Source organism: Ochotona curzoniae, unplaced genomic scaffold, assembly GCF_017591425.1.
Source record: "Ochotona curzoniae isolate NIBS_2020 unplaced genomic scaffold, NIBS_Ocur_1.0 scaffold_4506, whole genome shotgun sequence".
In the NCBI taxonomy this organism is placed as follows: domain Eukaryota; kingdom Metazoa; phylum Chordata; class Mammalia; order Lagomorpha; family Ochotonidae; genus Ochotona; species Ochotona curzoniae.
In genome coordinates this window covers 29,513,818-29,539,783 of record NW_024467119.1, presented here as the reverse complement: position 1 = coordinate 29,539,783, position 25,966 = coordinate 29,513,818, and the positions used below count along the sequence as shown (strand labels likewise).

The 25,966-nt window shown below is 43.0% G+C and overlaps 1 protein-coding gene and 1 long non-coding RNA gene across 2 annotated transcripts in view; one reads left to right on the top strand and one right to left on the bottom strand.

Annotated features, from left to right (window-relative positions):
* The window catches only part of PKD2 (polycystin 2, transient receptor potential cation channel), a 44,829-nt gene that overhangs the window by 3,862 nt on the left and 15,001 nt on the right, over positions 1–25,966 (bottom strand). Inside the window, exons 3-10 of the mRNA XM_040966844.1 lie at positions 19,764–19,897; positions 17,669–17,919; positions 15,265–15,489; positions 12,479–12,707; positions 9,477–9,644; positions 7,647–7,828; positions 6,455–6,575; positions 2,007–2,105 (exon numbers count right to left, since the gene is read on the bottom strand). Of these exons, the coding sequence (XP_040822778.1) occupies positions 2,007–2,105; positions 6,455–6,575; positions 7,647–7,828; positions 9,477–9,644; positions 12,479–12,707; positions 15,265–15,489; positions 17,669–17,919; positions 19,764–19,897 (1,409 nt within the window). The remainder of the gene's footprint in view (positions 1–2,006; positions 2,106–6,454; positions 6,576–7,646; positions 7,829–9,476; positions 9,645–12,478; positions 12,708–15,264; positions 15,490–17,668; positions 17,920–19,763; positions 19,898–25,966) is intronic.
* LOC121147113 lies at positions 10,116–15,211 on the top strand. Its single transcript, XR_005882340.1, has 3 exons — positions 10,116–10,200; positions 11,263–11,342; positions 15,010–15,211. It is a non-coding gene; the product is annotated as an uncharacterized LOC121147113 (long non-coding RNA).

Here is a 25,966-nt window from a genome sequence, read left to right as displayed (position 1 = left end):
AGAACTAAGGTGTTTTATTCATATGTGTTCAGGCGACAGAAATGATAGTTACTACATATTCCACAGCGTCTGCTCCAGAGCATACAGGGACATCCAACCACTCTCAAGAACACCAAGAAGCATGTGTTAATCATGTATTATTGTACTGTGTTATAGTCAGTAATGTCTCCATGTGTTTGAGGATGTTGAAAAACTCCTAGTGACACGTGGATAAGGAAGTTTTACTGGCAAACCATAGCGGCATGGGACTGTCAAAGGGAGTGTCAGGCTGGCCTTGTGCAAGGTACTCTGACCAATGGGGAGAAGGGTGATTATTCTGGGACCTTGAACGTGGACTAACTCCTCTGTCAGTAACACATTTACAGAGGAATTCAGAAAGGAAAGCCAATGTTCAGCAGACTGACATCTATAACATTGGAAGGGAAATTGCTATATTTCTTTGTAAAAATAGCAGTCAGGTTGAGTAGCACTTGCTCTCCTCTGACCGGGCTGCGCTGCCCAGCCTCCCAGAGGGCCTGCATGATTTTCCTGTGCAGTCATTCTCAGACTCCCCTACATGGGGTCAGCTTCCAACCTACACTTTCACATTTGTAACGTCATGCAATAGCTCAAGTAAGACCTCCTGTCCTGGTGGGCGGCACTTCCTCCCAGACGTCTACACCCCGCCTTCCTCGGTTCCGTCGGTAACTGCGCTTTCACCCAGCCTCGCTGCCTTCCAGCTGGCATCTGTTGAATGGCAGCAGTGTTACCACATGCAGCTGTCTCTTCTGTTCATCTATGCTACTTCCAGTGTCACAATTTTTTTTTTAGTCTTTCATCTTGATCGGTAAATACATGTTTTATATATATATTTAATTATGTTATTTTGTGAACTATCACAAGACTTTATTACTGGGAGTCAAGGAAGCAACAGCACACGCCTGGCATGTCCATGAACCTGAGGGCAGATGTTCAGTGACCAATCAGCAGCAGACTAAAGTGGTGCCATGGTTGGTCACGGAGTCTCCTGTGCATTGGTTACTGAGATAACCATCTATGGCTCAAAGCGCTGGCTGTGCAGCTGGGACTTTGTACTCACAACCAGCATACTCTGATAAACGAAACGTATTTAGATAAACGAAAATGTATTTTGATAAAATCATTTAACACAAACACGGTTAAGAACTGCACAAAGTGAGAAGGGCTTTCACACACTGTGGGGATTGGCTACCCAATTCTCTTAGGTAGAATTCAGGACAACAGGGCCCTTGCTTTGAAAAGCTGAGGTTTTCTGTTACACATAATTCACAGACAACAGGGCTTGAGCTGAAGATAAACATGACAGTTAAAGGTTCACAAAGTCTTAGCCAAGCAATGTTAAGGAAGAAGCTGTGAATGTTCAATGTAGCTATGTGCTGCAGAATAGGATTTATCCAGAGCAAAGAAAAGTCACCCTGAGAACAAGCCTGCCCAACATTCCCGGGCCTGACTTTCCATCTCACAATGAACCAAGTCCTGAGAAGGTGCCCACGGAAAGTTCTCAGTCCTCGGGCTACAGCCAGGATCCAGGCACCTTTTTCTTTTAGTATTTTAAAAACTTCCCTAGAAGACCAAGGTGCGGTGTCAGTGACCACACATTTCTGCTGAAGTTGTTCTTTATTTTTTTTTAGAGGAGGTGGGAATGTCTATGGGATCTTCCTTTTTCAGTTTCTTTTGAATTCTACATCTCTGCTACAGGAGGTATCAAGACAAGCCAAGGAGATAAAATCAACAGCTCAGCTTCCAGCAGTCAAAAAGGTCCCTGAGAGCTTAATTACAAGATATGTAACAATTCCTAGAATCGAAGACCAAGCTAGTAGTATATTCACGTTTCCAAGATAGAAAACATTTAAATTATACCTGAAACAAAGTGTTCTCCTCTTTAGTACAAACAATTTTAGCAGATCTGTGGAAATGCTGCTCTTAACATACTGAAATAATGGTTGTGTCATATAGGAAAAAGTTCTAAAAGTTGGGGTTTGTCTTACCTTTTTGATAAGATCAGCGAGTTCCATTTCAGGTTTCTGCTGAGCTAAATCAGACTTCACTTCAGAGTAAGCATCATTGATGATGGCCAAAAACATATTCTGTTTGTGAGTCAAAGGAAGTTAGAGATTAAAGAAAGAAAGCAAACTATATTTTGCCAGCATAAACACATACCTTTTGATTTACCTTTTCTTTCTCCCATCTGATTGCTTTACAAAATCATTTATTAATAATTTTGCTACCATGTTTCTTGAAAAGCTATTTTCCCATGAAAATATGAAAAAAATGAAGTCATACCAGGTAGAAAACATAATATATCTTGACTTACAAAACCATGTGTTATATCTTGCAAAATCAGACAAGAATGAAATATGACAAAATATCAATGTATTTACCTGTGGAATAGGATTGTTATTTTTGCTTATCTGTGTTACACACAACTAAAAATTTTCACATACACTGCAAGTATAAAGTCTAAAAAATTCTTCAAATTTCACTGTCAACACAGACAAGCAAGTCTATGCTTATCCACATCTTGTTATATAATCATATTTAAGAGGTACAGAGCATATATATATATATATATATGCAAGCAGCAATATATTAGGCTAAGCTGGATGATATGTAAATAGAAACCTTGTGGAAAATATGTAGACTTTGGACTTAGGCTAAATTGGGTTCCAGTTCTGCAACTGCCAAGACTATCCTTTTTAATTTTCCTAAGCTTTATTTGGAACATTGATTTATGTGCTTGTTTTGCATTTGTAAAATGGCAAACACAGCAGCAGTTCCCTTACAGATCTGCTGTGAAGATCGACGGACAAACATATGGGGATTGCTGAGAAGCCCTAATGCAAGGCAAGGGCTGCCTAACTTACTCTTGCTATTCAGGAAAGGTTAACACCTTTTTTCCACTCTCCCCTCACTCAGTGGTAAGGGCTTGTGTTTCCAGCAGATTTTCTCCAGTGGATCATTAGGCCCCTCTTTTATGCGTACATCCTTTATTTTTATTTTACTTTTCTTTTTTAGCAATGTAACTGTGGCTTGTGATTACAGAGTAGTGTATTTATTATGTCTATCTTCCTAACAAGTCCAGGGAATCTTCAGCAGGGCAAGGTCTCTGCTTTTGTGACCATGGTTCCTTTAGGCTTAATACACTGCCCCATATCATGTAATCAAATGAATGCTAGTGTATGTTACACACAATGCAAGGAAGGCTTTCAATGTAATGAAATGGTAAGTTTATTTGGGACAAGTATATTTTAGAATCCATGTAGAGGAAGGACTTCCCACAAGTTCATGGGACATGCTTATTATTAGAAAACTATGGATCTCAATATTTTTTACATCAAAACAAACATCTATCATTTTTCTTTTGCCTTGAGCTTTTAAAAGTACCGCCTTTTATATAATCTATACTGAAATCCAGTGGCTCAGCAAAGATTCCATAAATGATGAGTTAACAAACAAGGGCTCTTAATTTTAATATGCTACTAAATCTTCACCAGTAAAAGAAGAATATTGTATAGGAATCTATTAAACAAATGAGACTAGCGTACAGAACATATTTAAGTTCCTGGCTAAAAATTCAATTCTGGGGGTATGTCTTTATCAGGATAAGGCGGAGAAACATTTTCCACTTCCTTCCAACTGAGGCATCTCTGCGTTTTGTTTCCAAATGACTATGAGCCAACACCTGTGAACTGTCTTTTTTGAAATGGATTAAGGCCTTCCTTGCTTGGTCGCTGAGGAGACTGCAAAACAGAACCTGGCTAAGAAAGGTTCTTGAGGAGGTGCACCCCTCTCTGCACTCTGCCTCTCGCCCAGGGTCATTGCAGAGGGAGGTGTCTCCCTATGTGTGAAGGGTGGGAGGAACCACTCCACCCCAGAGGCTTCTTGCTGAACAGGGCAATGAATTAACACTAGGAGTTATCTCAGAAAGGCCACCAACCCTACACTGGACTTGTCATTTCTTACAAGACAGGTTTGTGTCAATAATAGCCTTCTATTTGCCTGTCCCTTCCCTGAGGTGGTGGGAGTGGGTGGTGGGTAGGGGTATGCAAGGAGAGAAATACCCTTTTGAGCTGTGATATAAAAAACAATTTTAGGGGCCAGAATTGTGGCATAGCCGGTAAAGCTGCCACCTGCAATGTTGGCATCCTATATGGGTACTGGTTCAAGTCCTGGTTGTGGCACTTCCTATCTGGCTTCCTGCTAACAGCCTGGGAAAAGCAGCAGATGGCCTAAGTACTTGGTCTCTTGCCACCCACACAGGAAACCCAGTGAAGCTCCTGGCTTCTGGGTTTGGTTCTGGTTGTTGTAGTCTTCTTGGGAATGAACCAGCATATGGGAGATCTCTCCCTGCCCCTCTCTCTCTGAGTTGCAAATAAATAAATAAAAGAAAAACTTTCAAGATAAACACAAAAACTCAAGAGAATCTTTTCAAGTTCTGCAGAGTGATCACATGAAATAACCGAACAGGGACCAGCACTGTGGCACAGTGGTTTAAGCTGTCGCTGCAACATTAGCATCTCATATCCAAGCACTGGTTTGAGTCCCAGCTGCTGGGCTTCCGATCCAGCTCCCTGTAAGGTGCCCGAAAAGGCAGCAGAAGATGGCCCAAGTGTTCAGTTCTGTCACTCATGTCAGAGACCAGAATGGACTTCCTGGTTCCTGGTTTCAGCCTGGGCCACACTCGGTCATTAAGACCATCGGGCCAGGGGATAGGGACAGGAGAAGAGGGATGTGAACTGATGTCTATAAAAATCTCTGTCTCTCTGTATTCCAAGTAAATAAATCTTCAAAAAAAAAAAATTCAAAAATGAACTAACTTAGGGGCCAGTTCCATGGCTTAATAGGCTAATCCTCTATTTTGAAGCACTGACACCCTGTATGGGCACTGGTTTGTCCCGGCTGTTCCACTTTTGATCCAGTTTTCTGCTTATGGCCTGAAAAGATAGTGGAGGATAGCTCAAGGCCTTGGGATCCTATACCCATGTGGGAGACCTAGAAGAAGTTGCTGGCTTCTGGCTTTGGGTCAGCTCAGCTCTGGGCATTAAGGCCATTTGAGGAATCAGCCAGAGGATGGAAGATCTTTCTACTCTGTCTCCTTGTCTTTGCATATCTGCCTTTCCAATAAAAATAACTAAATCTCCAAAACCAAGCAAATGAACAAACAAAAAACTAAACCTCTAATTTAGAAGGTGTTGCCTGCTACGAGATAGGATTTAAATAAGCTCACGTTTTAGTATTTCAAATAGCCCAAGTTACAACCCTGCATTGAAAGACCGATGCACTAAGCAGACTAGGTTCTGGGGCCAGCCGTGGTTTGGCTGTACAATGTTTGTTTCCTAGTTTCCTGTTTCTGTTCTGTTGCTGCTTGGGAATCCAGAAGGTTGCCAGTGGCAGTGAGCATCCAAAGCCTGCTTTTAGGGCTTTTTTTCCTTTTTAATAGTAAGAGGCATAAGTGTAAGAAACAGCCATGTGCACAGCAAGACTCCAATATATTCGTGTGAAATTCCTGACCCATTCAGTTTTGTTAAAGGCCATGTCATAATCAATATGTAGCAGATGCTAGGCAAAAATACCTGGACTTTTTTTGGCAATAGAAAGGACACTGAGTTACTGAAATGTGAGTTAACTTTTTACAAAGGCTCTTTAGAGAGTTTGTTGAAAGTGAAAACAAAAATAAATTTTGTTATTTTCTTTAGATGACAGTTCATATCAAGTAAGTTGTAAATATGAGTGTACAGGTGAAAACCCCTGCCTAAATTAGAGCTAACTTAATATCCTAGTGGACAAATGAATGCATAAAAAAAAATCACTTAACTAAGAGCTTAAGATTTAAAAATATGCACTTTTACCAAATTGAGAATAAATTTTTTCTAAAAAAAATGTAAAAGCAATTTCAGTTCATTATTATGTTGTTTTTAAGCTTAATTTTTGACTAGTCTTTGTAGGTAGTCTCTAGACTTGTAAACTGAGAGAAAGTTTGAATACCTTAATTTAGACATGTAAAGCTGTCACTTAATACCCTCACTGGTTTTGTTAGTTCCTATTTTCTAAAAAGAAAAGAAGAAGCAGAGAAATGAAGAGTCATGCTAGCAACTATGAAAATGCTGACAACTGTGTTTAAAAAGCATGTAAGCACATTTGACTTTTGAGAAAAGCACTATTTTAAGTAACTGTTCATTTGCATTGGCTTTTGTTGTTGTTTTTGCATCACACAGACATACATGGTGAAGAAAAAGCCTGTTGAAAAGATACCTGGCTAAGCTTTGATTTTGTTTATCAATAACATATAAAATCAATTTTCTCACATCCCCATATTTTTTCTACTTCTTGGGTTTTAAATAATGTACAAAGTAAGGTGTGAAAGAAAACTAGAGAGGATGATTTGTGAATATAAAAAAAGGTTAAACCACCTCACTATAAAAAAAAATGTACATACCAAAAGAATGAAGAACATAAAGAACACAAAGGTAGTGAAATAAAGTGGTCCCAAAATGCGATTAGCTTCCTCAATCTCTGCAAAGTTGATATCGCCCAAAATGATACGGAACTGAGTGAAGCTATAAAACAAAACAAAAACCAAATAATGTCCTCTAGATGATGCAGCTTTTCTGAAAGACGATTTCACATGTTTTGGAACATTTTAGCATCTTGAAGGCAGCCAAATAAAACTCAATCCTTTTAGAAAGCTCTTGTGACACACATCAATTGAAGCCTTCTAGAAGAATATGCTCTCCTATTATGTGTGTTATTGTGTTATTTTCATTTAGTTGAAAATGCAATGATTACTAAATGACATAAAAAGCAATTGGCTCTAAAGCTTCCTAGTCTTGGTAAGAGATGATACCCTGAAATCTTCACAACTGTTTTAAGTTAAAATTTCATAAAGAAAAAGAAAATTCTGGAGGGAGATCCCATACCCCTTGTGTTCAGACATCCAACATTCTCACATTTACTTGCAGTAGATTTGAGTGGCAGAATGCTGCCAGTGCTGGGCCTCTCCTGATAAGGCACTTCCACCTGCTCTATGTTAAACAGCAGTATTAATCAGGGATCCTTGTGCCTAAGTTCTCTCAATTTCCATTTCCAAGATATTCTTCTTTCCCGACTCCTTTCTCAACTGATGGAAATCTGAGACTGGCTATTTTTCTATCCTATTTTGAGTTTTTTATTTAGGAACTTTGAAAAAGAATGAAAATTCCAGTAGTGGTTTTAAGTTACTCCTGGAATTACAAATACTTTTTTTTCCCCTAAGAAATAACTTGAAGTTCAAAAAGTATGGCATAATATTCAAGAGGAATAGAAGTACAAGCAAGTGGCTTTTGGAATGCTCCTATCTGCATCTGGCAGCAAGACTACCTTGGACTCTGTAATGCTACTGGTTGGCGATGGCTGATCGGCAACTTCTGACTCCAGGGCTGCTAGGTTAAGCATTGGCATTTCAAAATGTCTGTTTTTGGATTGGTGGGTCAGTGTTTCTGGAAAAGGTAATTCATTCCCACTTTCTAAAACTGTTTTAAAATTCTAGATTGTCAAATAATACTCATGAAGATTCCTTTGCCCTTAAGTAGGCCTTCTTTACCCTTAAGAACTGCCATCAAGTTTTTCTTCTTACTTCCACAGGTACTTACATGCACTCTTGGAAAGTGCTGAAGTCATCCACCTGAGTGCCAAAGACAAGGTACGCCAACTGAGCATATGCCAAGAAAATAATGAAGAACATAAGAGCAAAGCCGAAGAGGTCTTTGGCACACCGAGACATGGTTGTGGAGAGCTGGCTCATGGTCCTGTTAAAACTGATAAACTTGAAGAGCTGTGAAAGAGAGGAAGGACACCAACAGGTATAATCTACACACACAATGAATTTTCTCTAGCTTGGGAAAGGAATGGAAGTCTGACTTGGTGACTTGGTGGCAGAGGCATCTGAGGGATATTAAAAGTCAAGTTACACTCCTTAACTCAAACAACCTAACAAAAGTTTCTAGGGACAAGATATTTCCAAGTAAAACATTAAGCACAACAGCTTAGGGCACATGTTAGATTTCTATAATTTCACTTAATCGAAAGCTTCAAAATTTTTTTTTAGAAGATTTATCTACTTATTTGAAAGGTAGAGCTAGAGAGAAAGAGATCTGTTGGCTCACTCTTCAAGTGGCTGCAGCATCCAAGGCTGGGCCAGGCCAAATCCAGGATCTCTAATTGGGCCTCCTACATTGACGCATGGTCCCAAGTGTTTGGATCATCCTTTGCTGCCGTCCCAGGAGCATTAACAGGAAGCTGATCAAAAGGGGAGCAGCCAGGATTTTACCAGGCAGTCACACGGGGTGCCAGCATCACAGGTGTGCTTACCTTGCTATGCTACAACACCAACCCCACATTGAATCTTTTCTTGTAAATTGTTTCTGGTGACAATTTACAGGAAAAAAAAAAATGGGGGATGTTGTAATTACATGGCTTAAACTAATTCATTCCTATTCATTTGAGATTTTTATCATTACTATTAGATGATGAAGGCTTGTTGTGTTAATAATTCTTAAATAAGCAACTAGTTGGAGAGACAGCATGAGAAACACAGAACGGGGTCCAAGCCCTCTGAGACAGCTCAGGCCTCACAGGTGCAAACACTAAGTCAGAAAAAGTCACAGCTGTTTCTACGTACTTTCTAGAACCATGGTGCTCAGGAGAACTTTCTGTGGTGATGGGTATGCTCTATCATTCCATTGCTTAGGATATCAGTCACTAGCTACTCAGACCCTGAGCCCTGGGACTGGGCGGTGAAGTTCTGATTGAAGGTAATCTTAAATCTTTTCGGTTTCATGTGGTCAGCAGCTACTGCCTGAATGGCACCATTGCAGAACAGGAGCTGGTGAGCTAGCGGCTGCCTTGGCATTACTGCAGTGTCCTGTATCCCCAGAATTGAGGCCTGTGCTATGAAATGCCCTGGCCTTTCACACACATGGGAATACACACCAGGCCCTGGGAGAAGGAAGGAAATGAGAAAGGAACTACTCAGAAAAGTGTCTGTCCTGACCTGCCCCACGGCCTGCATCCGGAAAGCGGCAATCTTTGTTCAGCAGGCGTGGCTTCTCTTCCTCCCTGCCACATGATCCTTATCCCCCTCTCTGTAGTTCCCTTTCCTTCACCTAGGTACCACCTACCAAGCATCACTGGGATCTGCCTGCTTAACAGTGGCCTCACTGCAGGTTCAGCCAACACACTGAGAAGGCCTCTGATCTCATTCATTCAATGAAACTCCCACAGGCTGATCTGATAACAGTTCAGGAAGCAGCAGTAACATCATTCCCAGTGACAGGACTGATCATGTGGGTACCCTGGTTTACCCTATGCTCTGGCCGCTTGAATTTGGCAACAATGATAAATTCAACTCCTCCAACATTTGTGAGATGCATGTTAATGCAAAGGTAAAAAATACCAAAAATCCAGAATATGAAATATGTTACCTTAATCCAGACACAAAACACTATGACAGCAGCCATGTTGTTGAACTGTATTTGCCAGTATGCAAGATGCTCAAAGTTGGGGAAAGTATTTTGATCTTCCAGAGACTGTAGCAGCACCTCCACGTTAGATGTTCTGTATATGTTGATTCCTATAGCTACCACTGATAGCTGGAAAATAAAAGATCCTCAGTTTCATTACAGTGCTTTGGCAAAATATACTTTACTTTCAAATGATTATTTTGTTCACCAATCTATGAATTTTAGGACTCACACAACGACATTCATAAAGGCCACACCCCCACATCCACATTCACAAGTGGTGATGCTGCAATAAATTCAACTTCAAATGGTTTTTCTCTGCCACTCAAATTTAAATCACTGCCTGCTCTTGCTTTCTTGATCTCAACTTGTTTCCTTCGTTTATGCTTTTTAAAATTAAAAACATTTTTTCTAATTTCTCATCATTCTTCTGGCCATTTATATTTTCTTTTGCTCAACAATACTGCACAATGAGGAAGAGGGATAAACAGAAGTGAGCTGGACAAACCCTGATTGCAAGAATCTTACACTCTGGTGCAAGGTCAGATAAACACACCAAGTTAAGTAACGTAAGAAAAACAAATGAAGACAGGCTGTAGCATTAAAAAGAGGAGAGGATGAGCTCGGGTTTGAAAAATGCTGGAAATGATGGGTGGAGGGTTCAAGAATGCTTGTAATACAAAAGGTGAGTTGAGGGTTTCCCTGATGCTTAATTCATGCCACACACCTCTTCACATGTCTTTGATTCTGGGCTAACTAGCCAGATCCGAGGGCTCATTGGTGCTTTTGGCTCACCACCATTGATATGCATGTGTGGACAGTCCAGAGGTTAACAATAACCTTGCTCTCATGTGAGACATGAACCTGCAGGAGATGGCAGGTGGCAAGTGTGATGATCTTTGCTGCCTAGTGTCTCTTCCTAGGTGTGATGGCAAAGATTGCAGACCAGACTTTCACTCCTGGTTATGGCCATAGAAATGACCTGCCTTGCTGAGAGTTACCTTACCATCTTTCTTCTCTATGAAGAGTTTCCAGAGGCAAATCTTGTATATTTACACTGGTGGTAGGGATAATTTCTGTGACTCTCTAGGCTCTACCAAAATGTTTTTCTATGTGGCTTTGGTTGAGCGGCATGAAGAAGCCAGGCTGATGGACTCCAATAACAACCCAACTCTCAATAGCTACAATTTGTTATCCAGTTGCTTTCACTCTTGCATAGGACAAATGTTCATAAAAATATGGAACATAGCATCATATATACAACATTAATGTAAATACAATACATTTTCCTGTAAACAGAAAATGAGAGAACAGATGAGGGAAGAGATGGTGTGAGGCTGTTTAGTCCTGCTTTTTCTTTGGGATTCTCATCCTGTCTACAAGGGAGCTTTCTCTCTGTACCCAATATTAGGTTTGGAAAGGCAAGGGCTTTGGTTTCTTTACACATTCGTATATCCCCAGTGCCTAGGGCACAGCCAGGTTTGCAGTAGGTGCTCAGGAAGCATTTGCTGAGTAAATGGATGAGTACTTTTCATCTCATGAAAGTTAGCAATCAACATGATTTGAGTTGAGATGTGCTGACAGGCTTCTGCTTCTAGTAATTCTGAGTTTCGAAAGACCAAGGCTGTGGGCAAACAGCTGACTGACAGAACCCTGTGGACTTCAGAGATGTAGAAGCAATCATGATTTCAAATGATTTCAACAAGAAATATTTACATTCAGAAAGCAACTTCTGTTTGAGTTTCAGGTGATGGAAGCCTACGTGGGACAGATAAATGCTTTGGCCTCGTCATAGGTGTCCATTGGGATACAGGGCGAACTTGTGGGGTAAGCAGAAGGCTTGCCTTTCACAGGAGGAGTGGGATTCCAGCAGCTGTCACACAATCACACAACCTGGGTCCTGTTAGCTCTTTTCAATCACTTTGTGTTCTTCCACTCACACCTAAACACCTTCTTTTCTATATTTTCTCTAAATCTTAGGAGGAAATGATTGGATGATGATATGAAGTCAGCAGTTGACAAAGCACAAACTAACTGGTAGGGGACAGGGAAAGAGTATTTTTTCATGAATAAGACTAATGGAAACAAAATACTAACAGAGCAAGGCACTTTTGAGAATTCTGAAAGGTCATGTCCGTGATAGGACAGTGGGCAGGATTCACAGAGTAACACAAGATCCTTCAGTGTCTAGGCACATGGCACTGATGCATGCTACTACAGACTTCATGCGCAGCAGGACTTAGCAAAAGGTGATCTGGCACTGCTGAAGACAGAAAAGTGTACCAATTCATTTCTACGCTGAGGTCACCAGAAATTAATGACAGGATGCTTAATTAATTTCTGACTAAGATGAGGGGAAAGCATCTTGAGCAGCAGTTAGGGCACGTGCAGTGTCCACACGGCGCCATGGTCCTGACTGTCCTCTAAATCTGCCTGCTGAGTTGTGGTACCTCACACTGAAAACTTTGGTGGACTTAACTCCAGCGTTGCTCTCTCATTCACAGAAAATTTGAAGCTGTAGGAAGCTTTTTTTGTTTCTTTTTTCTGCTACTCAAAATATTAGTTTCGGATGTTTCTTCTTGCAACAACTTTGTATTCAAGCACAGAAAAATGTAAATTAATCTGTCCTCGTAGTTGAAGGGAAAAATACCAAAGCAAAAAATCAAAACAAATGAGGTGAAACACTGTTTTCACCCCTATATCTCACACAACCTGCCAAAACCAAACATAGATTACTGAGTTATGCTCAATATTAATGTGGTTGAGAACTTATAGGACATACTGCTCCACTTTCATGTCAGAAATATTACTTAGGCAAAATGGAAAATAATCAGTAACAAAAAATAACTGATGGGAAGTCTGAGACTGTCTTTGGGGAATATTAAGATGCACAGGCTGAAGCAATCAGAGACTCACAAGCATTGAGTCCAGAGATGGGAATTTTGTATTGCTTTTCAACTTACCACAATGATCACAACATCCAGACAATTCCAGAAACTCTTGAAATAGCGTAGCTTGTGAATGCGAATCTCCAGTGTCTCTTCCACCACATAGTAAAGGATAAAGAAACAAAAGATGATCTCGCAGGCTGCCAGGAAGAAATCAAAAGTGGTGACATAGCGGATCAGTTTTACAGGCTGAAATTGCCAAGATGGGACCACACCGCCTGTTGCTGGGAATTCAACCAATAACCTGCATGGCAATAAGAACAATTAAAACAATAACAGCAAGAACAACACATGGGGACAGCTAGGAGAAGACGTTCTTCTATTCTGCCCTGCACTATCAAGTAGTGAAGCTCTTCCTACCAGCCACTCCCTACTAGTGGCAAACCATTTTTATCACAGTTGGTAACTCCATGCCTGTAGAATTTGGGGTCACAAAAGGAATAAGGCTTTCCAAGGTCTCTTACTCCAAAAGGATTATTTCTTCTGAAATTTTCCCAAGACTTGTCTGCTATGCGTATTGCTCAAAATGCTATATAGGTTTTTACACATACAAGTTCATCAACAAAGAAGCCTGTCAACAACTGCTATTCAGTGTAGGTCATTCTACTAGATAGTACAAAGAATATGAAGAAATTGAAGTAATGCGCACAGAATGTGACCTGGCTGATTATGTAGTTTGTACATGAATACAGATAGGACTGAGTCTTTTAACACCTGGCTTTCTAAGATACCTTCTTCTTCTCAGAGCCTTTATCCTAACAGATTAAAGTAAAGCAAAGTAAGGTACTTTATCCTAATTATCAGGATAAAGTATCCTAACTATCTGACTCATTCTGGTGGCACTGGTAGCTGGTATTGCATTATTACTGGACTGAAGATTTGGGTGCGTGGGGGGTGGGCAATTTCCCATTCTGTAGAAGTTACACAATGACAGTGATTCACTGAATAGTGCAGTCTTCCAACTGAACTAGAAGTAGGATTCCCGGGTCTGTCGTTTTAAGACTTGGAAAAGCCCTTTTGTCACCTACTAGACATCCATGGCAATACCCAAAGGAAGGGGCTAGAACCAAGAAAAGGCCTTCTTCTTCCTTCTCTCTTTTCTACTGGATGAGCTGGCGAGGAAGTGTGAGAATCACATGGGCACAGGAAGACAATACTGAAGTGCAGGGGCCCCTGACAGCTTCCCTGTGAGCTCCAAAGGGAAGAAAGTGGACTGTGACTGCCCAGCCCTTTCCCTCTTGCCTCACTGGCTCTGCACTGCCACTATGCCAGGAATTTGGAAAACAGGTAGAGAAATGGAGCAATTGCCTTGATGATGTCCATCCTTGCAGCATGGGGAAGATGGGAAAGAAACACTCAAGGCCTTGGTGCCAATCTACCCTGTTCTGGCATAATCGCAATCATTAGGAAAAGCTCAATAGTAACTATGATAAACTCTCATTCATCTCTAGTCATAACTTGAGTTAATGTGATATTATTATCTACAGCCATTTTTAAGCTGGGAAAAATTTAACTGGCCATTACAACAGCCGAACCTAAAAATAGTGACACAATAAGGATATTATGAAACTATATCCTTCTTATTTGCATGTAAATTTAAGCACAGACAATCCATATTGTATTGTTTGGGAGTTGCTGACATATTCATCAGGTCATTAGAGAAGGTGAGCTCCGCATGCTGTCTGCTTTGCCTACTGCATCCTTCTCTCTTTAAGTAGCGTGTTAACTTATCTTTCTCTTAAAAAGAAAAAAGGCAGTTACAGAGAAAGAGTGAGAGAGGTATCTTTGATTTGTTGGTCCATTCCCAAATGGTTGCAACAGCCAAGGCTGGGCCAAGCTGAAGTCAAAAGCCAGGAACTCCCTCGGGCTCGCCCATGGAGGTGGCAGAGGCCCAAGCCCTTGGGCCACCCCTTGGTGCTTTTCTAGACAGAGTAGCAGTGAGCTAGATTGAAGTAGAGCAGCTTGAACTGGGTTCATATGGAAGGCCAGGATTACAAGTACCGGCTTAGCATGCTGTGCCACAGTGTGGATCCCAGAATTTATTTACCTTCTAACACATTATACAATTTCTTTGTCTTGCTTATAATCCATTACATACATCCTCCTTGCTGAGCAGAAGCTCTCCAAGGACAGGGATCTTTGTTTTATTCATTGTTTTGTCCTGACACGAGGACAGTATTTGGCATACATGAAGCATACAGTAAATGAGGAATGAAGAAATGAATGGATGAACATGAGTCCCCAGAGAAACCACAGGAACCTCTGTCAGTTTCTCTATCTCTCCCAATGCAGTCATGACAGCAACACTGCAGACTCTAGTGGAGGAACATCCTGGGCCTTTGATGAGTGTCGAGCCGAGCAGGTACCCGGGCATCCTGCTGAACACTGGGCTCCATCCCGACAACATCACTGCACGGGCACCATCTGACAGCCGGACACTCAGAGAAATGGGGCAAGATTGACAGCTGGGTGGCTTGAGGGATGGGGTACATTTATCATGGCTTAGGATAGATAGCAAAACATAATGCTTTTTTTTTTCTTTCTAGAAATGTTCCACTATGGGGATGAACATGAACCAGATTTGAGGTTCTTTCCAACTCAGAATCTCCTAGGATCCTCACTCCTTTCCCCAAGCATCCGGAACTCAGTAAACCTTCAGTGTCCACCTCACCCATGGGATGGGTCTGCAGCTCAGGAATGTTCATTGAAGACAGGTGCAGACAAGGGTTTCCTGATCTAGTTCCAGAACAGATCACACACACCTGACACAGGACTGGGAGGCCGCTGCTGTCGGTACTCACCTGACCACACAGAACAGGTTAATGTTGGCATTGTACACCGAAAAGTCAATAAAAGTTGCCCTGGTTCCTCGGTCCAGCCAGCTGTTTTTCTTGAGGCCTGCCAGCTGGGCAGCTGTTTCCTCCCTGGTCCTTGACAGATCCAAGTAATAACCAGCTCCACTGTATGTGGCAATCACTCCCCAGTGGCTGCTCCCATTTAAATCCTTTTCACTGGTGTAGGTCCAGCTAATGGGAAAATAAAGACCAAAACCAAGAACCCAACAGGGAAAAATCAGTGGCACAATTGCGGCAACCATAAAGACAGTCGGCTCCTGGTAAGGTTAAGAAAGCAGTAAATGCATGTTATCAAAGTGGACTGATAGGCTCGACAAGGAATCTGTTAGGTGTTTTCTTACTCAATTCTCACACACTGAATAGCCTTGATTTGGGAATGAGGGTTCTGAGGCTGGGGGGATGGGGGCGGGGGGCGGTGGTCAACCGACATCTGGCACATCTGTTTCCAGAACCCTTGCAGGAAATGGCTGTCTCCCCTGGTGACTCAGGAACTGGCTGGTTTGAGGCCCCCTGAAGCTATGGTCCAAGAGGGACAAGCTCATCAGGTGCCTGACTTCTGGACTTTAGTCCCTCATACAAAATGGAGAGGACACCTGTCTTACAGCGTAGTTTCGTTCACGATGCACCTGACAGAAAGCACCTCTATGTAGTGTCTGGCACGAAAGGAGCAGTGGCGGGGCCACCCTCTCTCTGTAAGCAATGTGAGGTGAAGCAAAGTACTGGATGAGGTGGCACAGATGAAGGGCCCTCTTAGACTTTGTGGGAACTAGAAAGGAAGCAGGAGAAAGTGCCCTTACCATCACAACTTGGACAATGTCTTTCTTTTTTTTTTTTTTTTAAAGATTTATTTATTTATTGGAAAGTCAGATATACAGAGAAGATGAGAAACAGAGAGGAAGATCTTCTATCTGATGATTCACTCCCCAAGTGACCGCAATGGCCGATGCTATGGAGCCAGAAACTTCTTCCGGGTATCCCACACGGACGCAGGGTCCCAAGGCTTTGGGCCGTCCTCGACTGCTTTCCCAGGCCACAAGCAGGGAGCTGGATGGGAAGTGGAGCTGCTGGGATTAGAACCGGCACCCATATGGGATCCCAGCACATTCAAGGCGAGGATTTTAGCTGCTAGGCCACGCCGCCGGGCCCTGGACAAAGTCTTTCAAGAAAATCAGGCCCTCTGTGCTAAGTCTCCTGATTTGCATTGGATTTGTTTCTTTTGGATCCAAAGAGAGAATTATATGGGAGACAAACACTCTAGTCAACGCAGGTGTCTCTGCCCTATTTTTTTTTTTTGCAACAACCTGGACTCTGGCTTGCCTTGGTTCCCAAGAAAGGGATCTAGGTGAGCTAACAGAACTGGCTTAGGAAGGCCACTCTAAGGCAGCCTCCAAGAACTTCCCACTTCTTTTTGAAGATTTAGCTTATTTATTTGAAAGGCAGAGAGAGAGAGAGGAAAACAGACAAAATTCTTCCATACTACTGGCTCACAACCCAATTGGCTGCAAAAGGCCAGGGCTGGGCAGGCTGAAGGTCGCCATCTGGGTCTCCTTTGTGGGTGCCAGGGACGCCCATCCTTGGACCATCTGCTGCTGCTTTCCCAGGTGCATTAGCATGCAGCTGGACTGGAAGTGGAGCACCCAGGACTCGAACTGGTGCTCAAATGTGATGCAGTCACTGCTAGTGAATTAACCCACTGTGCCACACCAGCCTTAATTCTCCTAATTTTTTTTACCTAACTACAATACTTCTAAAATAATACGTACTCTCCTTTAAAATTCAAGGTATGAAGGACAACTATCAACATACAAACCCTTGCATGTAATTGCAGGTACAAGGACATACTATAATTAAAAATCATAAACACATTGGAGAAGAGTGGGCTGGGATCCAGATAGAAAACTGCCTCTCATGCTTACTGAAATAATGACAATCTGAAAAAAAAAAAACACCCATTTATAAGAACTAATAAAGAAATTTCTAGACCAGAAAGCTTTCTGGTAATAATAAAAAAAATCTAATGGATGATGTCACTGGACCTATGGAAACAAGGCCCCAGCGACTTACACCAAACCTCTGAAATCTCAGATACTTTCTTTTTGGTGAGTTGTGTGGTCAGCAACTTAGGCTTTGGAAAAACAAGCACAGAGACACTGAACAGGGGTTAAGCAAGAGGGAAAAGAAAGAAGTCAAAGTTCAGCTGGGCATGGCACAAGGACAGGTACTGAAGTGGCCCTGTAGGCAACCTTCCCTGAGTGACACTGTTGGAGAATGAGTAAGTGACTTCAGGAGAGAGCTGGGAGTGAATGAATGAGTGATTGTCACCAAGTGGCCAGGACACAGGGACACTTACGCGGTTCCATTCCGTGGTCCAAACGGAGCCCTGTCTTCGCTACTGATGGAGTAGACATCGTAGCACTCTTTGATCTCATCTCTCAAGTCCTGGGGGATGGAGCAGGATCCATTTCGGACTTTGAGTTGCCGGATACGCGGCACCCCCAACAGCAGGTTCTCATAGAAGATGAAGCTGCGGTTGTCAGCTTCAGTCTGATTGCTGGGTTGCATCTTCCAGTACAGCCCATCCAACAAGGAGCCTTCTGTAAACTGCAAGCAAAGGCATCGTTTTTCAAAAGTCCCAAGCTGGTGCTCCTGGGTTCTAACTAGATGTTCACATGACCAAGTCTGGAATCTCTAAGAACATGGTTCAGTGACATGAGTGGGTTTTGTTAGCCCTCAGACTGGGGCTTGGCTCTGGCCCCTGCACATGCTAGTGTTGAAGTCCGGAGCTTCATAGTATTCTCTGAACCAGGGGTTTTGCCTCTGGAAAACTTGCTCTTTTCCTCATCACTCCATCTGGCACCGAGTCAGCAGGTATGTGCCTGACAAATGGGAACCCTGTTTTCTGTTCTAGGGCTAAAGGTGAGGAATGGTGTGTACATCTATAACCATGACCCACTACTCCTTCCCTTGCGAAAAAGCAACCCACACGGGTCCTGACTCTATACTTGTTTAGACAAAGGTTATAGTCTGCTCTCTGGTGGACCTTTCATTTGTCTGGACTCCCCCCACCCCGCCCTTTTTTGGTTTTATTAATATTCTTTCTATACTAATTTCTATTTGAATAGAGAAAACATGGTTATTTTTCATTTTGGAGCAAACTTTTCCCCCTTAGCATAGTAATCTTCAGGCCCATCTATTTTGTTGCAAATGTTTGTTCCACTTTTTTTTTTATTAATTACATTGCATTATGTGACACAGTTTTATAGGTACTGGGATTCCCTCCACCCCTCCTCAAACCCTCCCCTCATAGTGGATTCCTCCACCTTCCTGCATTGCCACAGTTCAAGTTTAGTTGAGATTCTTTCATTGCAAGCATATACCAAGCATAGAGTCCAGTATCTTATTGTCCAGATAAGTTCAACGGTTTCTTGGGGAGATCATCTCTGGTCTGAAGGTAGAGCCAGCAGAGTATCATTATGACCGAGTAATAGTCTACTGTATACGTATACAGCACGTGGTCTTCCTCCAGTCACTGGCGCATGGACATCTAGGCTGATCCCCTATCTCTACTCTCATGAACTGGGCTGCTGCAAACATGGAAGTGCTCTTGCTGTAAAACTGAACTCTACAACTACCTACCCTTCTGAGTTGGCAGTTAGTGATATGAGAAGCTGCATAAATAAGAGAAGGTTCTTGTTTGCATACCTAAGGATGCCTGTAGGGAAGTCAGTTCCAGTCCTTTCTCAGTGTATTATCTTATCAGACAGTCAATAGAGGTAAGATGACTGGCCTTACCGGGATGATAAAAAAACAGTCATATCATATCAGTGTGGTTTCTGAACTCTCACCCATGAAGTAGCTCCTTTGACCCCAGCACCAGGCCATGAGGTCAGATCACAGTACCCATCACTTATGCTTTGCTCCTCTTCTGGCATCCGCGACAACCAGGGACGAGGCAGAGTGGACGTTTACATCAACAGGCCTTTGAAAGGACATGGTCAGCCCAAATCAGGCACTGTGCTGAGCTCAATCAATATGTATGAGATTGAGAATGACACAATTAATTACAAACCAGGATGAAGAAGTGGTTGTCAGCCTGGAAAAACATCCACTCTTATTCCCTATCTGTATGGCCATCATTGACGAGTATCAGTATCCTTTTCCTCATTTAGAAACTGAGTGGTGATTATTCGCATTTACTGTCAATGATGACAATGGAGATGAAACAAGGTATGAGCTAGCCTGGTGCCAGGCCCAGGCATGGTTCCCAGTAAGTGTTACTTGATTCTTCTTTGAGGCTAGGAATGGTAACATCTACCAACTCACTGTAACTTACACTATCTCACAGAAATTCATGTGTGTGGACAGATGTTCATGTAATGAACTTAGGAAGCCAAATGAACAATTTTCAGTGATGAAGACATACTTTCAAAGTGATTTGCAAATACCTTCCAGAAGTCTTCCACTGAAGTCAGAGTTTTAAAGTTTGTTTTCTCTGATTTGGACACGGGGGTATCCAGGAAGAGCTGTGACATCACCCGGGTGTAGTAGTACACGTTGGCACTCATCATGCCATAGGTCACTGGAAAAGAGAGAGCCTGGTTAACTCTACAAGGACGCTGCAGGTACGGTTGTTCCCCAAGCCAGAAGCTTCCACGAAGAGACTGCTTCTGGTGAGGGCCACTTTGGATGGACGTTCTGCCATGATGGTCATCTCTCACCCTTGCCTCCTCTCTTCCGTCTCCTATCTCATTGGCTTAGGAACAAAATGCAGGTAGTGGCTCATGTGAAACAGCACTGACTGACTATTGAGAATCAGGTGAAGAGCAGGTGCCTTCACTTGGTACAAGGTAATTCCAACAGGCAGGATTGCTCAGTTTTATCTTCTGCTGTTTCTGGGCCCTGCACTCGTGTAAGGAAGAGCTCCACAAGCCCCAACAGAAGCTGCCCTGAGTTTGCTCATGCTATGGCTGTGCGCACACTGTCTTCTCTCTTGCAAGTCACATGGAAGGCCGTCCTTGGCTTCCTCCAGACCAGCGCTTCCCCTGTTCTGCTCTGCTCTAACCTTGAGGCTGGTGTCTAAGTCCTGGACCACCACAGAGCGCCTTCTCTTTGGGAGTGAGATGCAGAGTGAGAGAAAGAATGAGCGGGGAGGGAAAGAGACAGGGAGAGAGAGAGAGAGTGAGAGAGTTGGGTTTGTTCCCTCCACTCCTCCCTGGGTGCAGCTAGCAGCAGATCCTCTAACCCTGAGCACTGCTGGCTGCTGGCGGACTCACTTTTCCCGTTACATGGGTTCATGTCATGCCAGCCATGCCATTCTCTCCCCATGTCTCCTGCTCCTGTAGTCTGGTGAGGTGACCTTTCCCAAGTGCCTCCTCTCCTCTTGCTGGTCACCTTAACCCTGCTTTCCCCTCTGTAAGCAGTCCCTTCATGCAAAGTCCTTTAATTCCCACCCTGAGTTTACCATCTTTTCCAGAACACTGACCAATACAGATTCAACTGTGTTCCACTTAACAACCAAGTCCCGCATGGAATGCTGACTCAAGCGACCTCCTGCCATACACACTTAGGATTTAGGAGACTCGAACACCACTTGGCAGCTTGGCAAGTCCTGGGAAACCTGAGCTGGACTCCTGCCATGTTTCTCACTAGCTGTGTGACCTGAGTCAGCTGTTTACATTGTCTTATGTTTCCATAAGAAGGCAGTATGTGGCTATCTAAGAGAGTGTTTTAGGTTCTTAAATAGCTCAAGTTTACCTATGCAGTAGCTAACACAGAACCCACATCTAATAATGGAGGCCTGTCTTTACCTGAGTTTCCCTTCATGCTGGACTCCAATGATTACAGGTCTTATGTGCTATAAAAGCTACAATTAGCAATGAGCAGCTTCAAGGAAGAGGAACATATCTCATACCTCTTTTGACAACAGTCCTGAACACCAAGCAGGTGATTAGCAAAGATCTACTTCTGTAAATCTTTAGGCATCATGAAATGCACATTTAACTAATATTAAACTATTTTTAAAAATAAATTAAATGCTCCCTAGTAAAACTTCCTCCTATGGCGCTTTCAAGCATCACTGAAAATTAAGATTAAGGAAGAGAGTAAATATAATTCAACCATGAGTCAGTTCGGGAGTTCATGTCAAGTCACCATTAAAGCAGTGAGTATGTGTAATTCACCCAGCTTGCACTCTGTAAGACTCCCTCTCCTGTCAGTCAAGGGCCCGATGTGGAACTAGGACAAACTGCACGGGGCCAGAACTGAGAGATCTAACCCATTCCCATTTGTGGAACAAGGTATCAGACACACAGAAGAGCAGGATGTCACCTTCTTTCAAAAGGAGCTCGTAGTATCCCCAGGGCGGGTACCACCTCCCGGCTCCATCTGTTGCCAGAGGGCCGGATGCAGGTACAAGGCCCCCACAAAGGCCATCTGTCCTTCAAGAGGGCAGAGCTGAGAGGGACGAGTATGCAGCAGTACCTTCTTACCCCGCCACCACCTCAAAGCCAACTAAGCAATCAACTGCTTTTAGTTAACCTGAAATTAGAATGGACTCTGGGCTCACTGGTTTATATTCTGGAGTTTTTAACCTGCGGGTTTATCGTTTAAAAGGGAATTTGACCCATTATGTAAGTTTTTATTTACTATTCGGTACCATTAAATAAAAGTATGTAAACAGAAAAATTTTAGCCACTGAGTTGAAAATCTGTCTCAAAAACCAACACTGAGTTTTGCTTTTCAAAGTCTGGGGGTCAGTATTGGCTTTCCAAGCTCTATAGGGAAGCAATAAAGTTTCTTGGCTATGTAGCACCCCCTGCTGGACAGCCAGAGAAATGCCTTTCAGCCTTGAAGGGATGATTATGGAAATCCAATGTGAGCTTAGTCTCCCCCTTGTGTCAGGTCTCAGACTGGTCCAGGTGATCCCTCAGTGACATCGCTATACACTCTAGGTGTTAGATAAATCATAAGCCTCTGTAGGTGGCAGCTAAAAGATCCCTGGATAGAGAGTCAAAGTGAGTTGGATCTTAGTTTCAGCTTTGCTTGGCCTCCACTGACTGCCTGCGTTCACGATGGTGGGTCCTGTTGCTGTGGGATCCTGGGCAGCTAGTGAACTCCTCTGAGTTGGATGCTATGATCTAGACAAGGAGGCTGGTGGTATCTACAGCGCTTGCAGGGCTCAACTGGAGAAATGCATGTGATAATATCTGCACACGGCGGACGCAGTGGAAACAAAGAGCTATCACATCATCTCCCCCTTTGGTGCCTGATGGAGGGAGCCCACTCGGGGGGTGGCATTCACTGCCTCTGCATGAAATGACACGTGAAGGAACCACTGAAGCAAATAGACCATTTCATTGAAAGGAGAATAGAATATTTTTTTAAAAGCAGGGAAAAAACAGAATATATTAAAATAGCATCTCCAAACTGCCAGCATTTAAACTAACAAAAGCCGCCTTCAAAACAGTCCATCACTTCAAAATAATTCCTCGTTATTACTGTATTCTTGATCTTATTGAAAAAAAAAACATAGATTCAAATATTACAACAGGCCAAGAGAATGGAAGAAGCGCATCTATTGTATAAATTCCAAATCACTTGAATAAAAAACTAAAGGAAAAAAGTATAACCTACCAAAAAAATGGAAAACACAAAAAAGGGAAGCAAAATGACAGAAATCTGACAGAACTTGAAATGTGAAGGGATTAAATTGCTACTAGGTTATAAAGTTTTAAATTACTGGTTAAAAAATTGTAAGATGCATCTCTGGAACTTTTAAAAGATCCTCAGTCAAAGTAAGAGTGAGAAAATGTATCAGGAACCAACAGCTTTTATCAAGTATTAGATCATGTTGTAATCATCTAAGGAGAGAATAAGCCGAGTATTGAGTTTGACAAAAAAGGCCATTTTACATTGATAGATGAGGCCACACACTGTGACTTCACATGACAGTTTCTTTCATGTACTGCATAATAGGACATCAAATGCTTGCTAACAGAAAAATTTCCCAAAATAACAATTGCAGTTGGGAACCGAAACCTTTTCACTTCTCCATGGCTCAGACCAAGGCAAGAAAACTTAGGTGGAATATTAAGGGTTTAAATTGAATCTGTGCATCAAACTTCAAAAGAGATTATTCTAATTCCTATTCAAATACCTGCGGGACACTTGCAAAAATTGGCAATCTGCTGGCCCACAAAGGGCATGTCAGTGAGTCCCTAAAGGTCAGCTGCAAGCAAGCAAGCTTTGGAGAAGACACCCATGTCAAGGCCGATGAGTGGGTCACGCAGCTGCACCCCAAGGCACAAGGCCTGCTGAGGAGCCCAGGAGCGCAAGGCAGAAGCCAGGAGGGGTACCCTGCAGGTTGCAGGCGGGCATGGCCTGTCAGCGCCTTGGCTTGGGGCTTCATGCCTCCATGGCTGTGAGACACAACATTTCTGTTCTTTGATGCCAAAGAGACACAGCAAGCAAACCTCCAAAACCACATCAAAAAGTCAAGCAGGCACCATTTTTTTTTACCAAGAAATTCTGAAAATGAACACAGGGTAAGTATACCCATATAAAATGAAGTCACTGAAATATAAACTCCTCTTTTTCTCTCTCCCTGAATAACTTTCAGGCCAAAGAGGAAATCAAAACTGCCACAAAAAACAGAGCAAACCCCCCTGAGAAGGCAGAGTTAAGATGCACTGGTTCCCAACCCCCCCGCTATCTGTCATGAAGCCACCACTGTCCACAGGAAACCTATCTTTGAAGTGGAGGGACTATGCAAACTGCAAGTGGACAGACAATTCCAGGCTGGAATGGGTTAGCAGGTGCTGGTGGTGGGAAGGCGTTCTGTGCACTAGGGAATGAGCAGCTTCAGTGGCCAAGAGCGAGCATGGGAGTGGCCACTGCTGTGGAACCTCAATGAGATGCTCCAGTGCCTGCCCAGCGAACTGTCCAACAGTATCTTATACTGCCTCACTGGGAGGGAGATGGACACAAGGCCTTCCCTGGCCATCCCAGAGACGCGTGTGCATTCCTAACACAGCATTATGTGCAGCAAGGGGCTGGCTCAGTCAGGCGCCAGCGAAGACTTGCCCTGGACCTGGCTCCTGAGCTGACTTGAAGGAGGAGTGGTGAAGACTGTTGTCTAGGCTAAATGGTAGCCAGGCCCTGAACCATCCCCAAAGCCCCTTCTAGAAGTATGCTATGTGGCAAGCAGGTTGGGACCGGTGGGATGATGAGTCTAAGTGTCAGAATGGCAGGGGGGAGGCAAAATGAGACATCCTATTGGAGATGCCCCACAGAAGTTGGCTCAGGCACTGTGCCCACCAGAGAGGTGCAGAGTTAGTGGGAGGGGCTGGGAGTCACAAGCATACATACACTGGTTGAAGTTTGTGAAAAAGCTCATCCCAACAGAAAATCCAAGACCCACTCACAGACTAAGAAGTGAACAGAGCAATGAGGGACAGGAAGGTTATAGAAGCCAGAGAAGTTTCTAGCAAGTTCCATGGACACAAATTTTAATATCAAACAGGCTGATGACAGCCCACAGAAGCTGGCAATGGAAAGACGACCCCACCCTGCAGAAACCTTAGTGAGCGCTTTTTAGGAGGTCAAAGTGAGAATACAGAATTAACAGTGAGCACATGACATAAAGAGAAACTCCAAATAGTTGAATCCAGTTTTGGTTATAGCTTTTAAAAAATTGTTAAGTAACAAGTTATGGTAGAAGTTGTGTGGATTTGGGAATGCTGGCACTGGGCTACTACTTTTTGTGTTTTAAAATAAGAGAAATAGATATTTAATATTGATGTACATATTAGCAAAGACAAGCCGTTTTACAAGTAATGGTCATGTTTAAAGCCATAGCCAAATATCTGCCATTTGTCATCTCTGTAAAATTGAACTTAAAAATCTTACTTCTACTTGTTTGAAATTCAGAGAGAGAGAGAGACATAGCGAGACAGGCATACAGACAGGAGTCTCTCCACTAGTTCACTTCCTAAGGCCCCTAACAGCTGGTATAGGTCACGCCAAAGCCAGGTGTCTAGCACTGCATCGCGGTATCCCACATGAGTCACAGGTGAGCCATCATTTGTTGTTTCCCAGAGTGCAAATTAGCTGAAAGTTGAAACTGATCACGGGCAGGAGTTGAACCCAAGCACTCCATCTTATAGGAGCTGCACATGTACCTGCTTTTCAAATACCTGCGGGACACTTGCAAAAACTGGCAATCTGCTGAGTGTTTGTCTTGGGCCATTTCATTTATCAGAAAAAAACAGGGCGATTTCCAGCCACAGTCAGACTTCAGTGGTTCTTTCCATGCCCTGGGACTTTGCCCAGGCTCTGAGACTGAAGCTGTCTGCTGTGGGAAGTTCTATGGGCGCTGGCAGGATGCGTATCATCAGGAATGGAATTGGTTCCTGCTGGTTGACGATGAACTCCCCTTGGAGACTCTGTGGACCACGTTACCGACAGCTCCATGTGCAGGAACTTTCCTCAGAGCAGTGGAACTATGCGTAGACTAGCATCCTGATGAGGCTTCCCCAGGGAAAAGGTCTCCTTGCTTTTTTTTTTTTAACAGAACAAGTCAAAGTATCCTTGCAAAGGTAAAGAATGGGAGACACAGATTTCTTCTTCAAAAGGCTCTTCCTGCCCCACG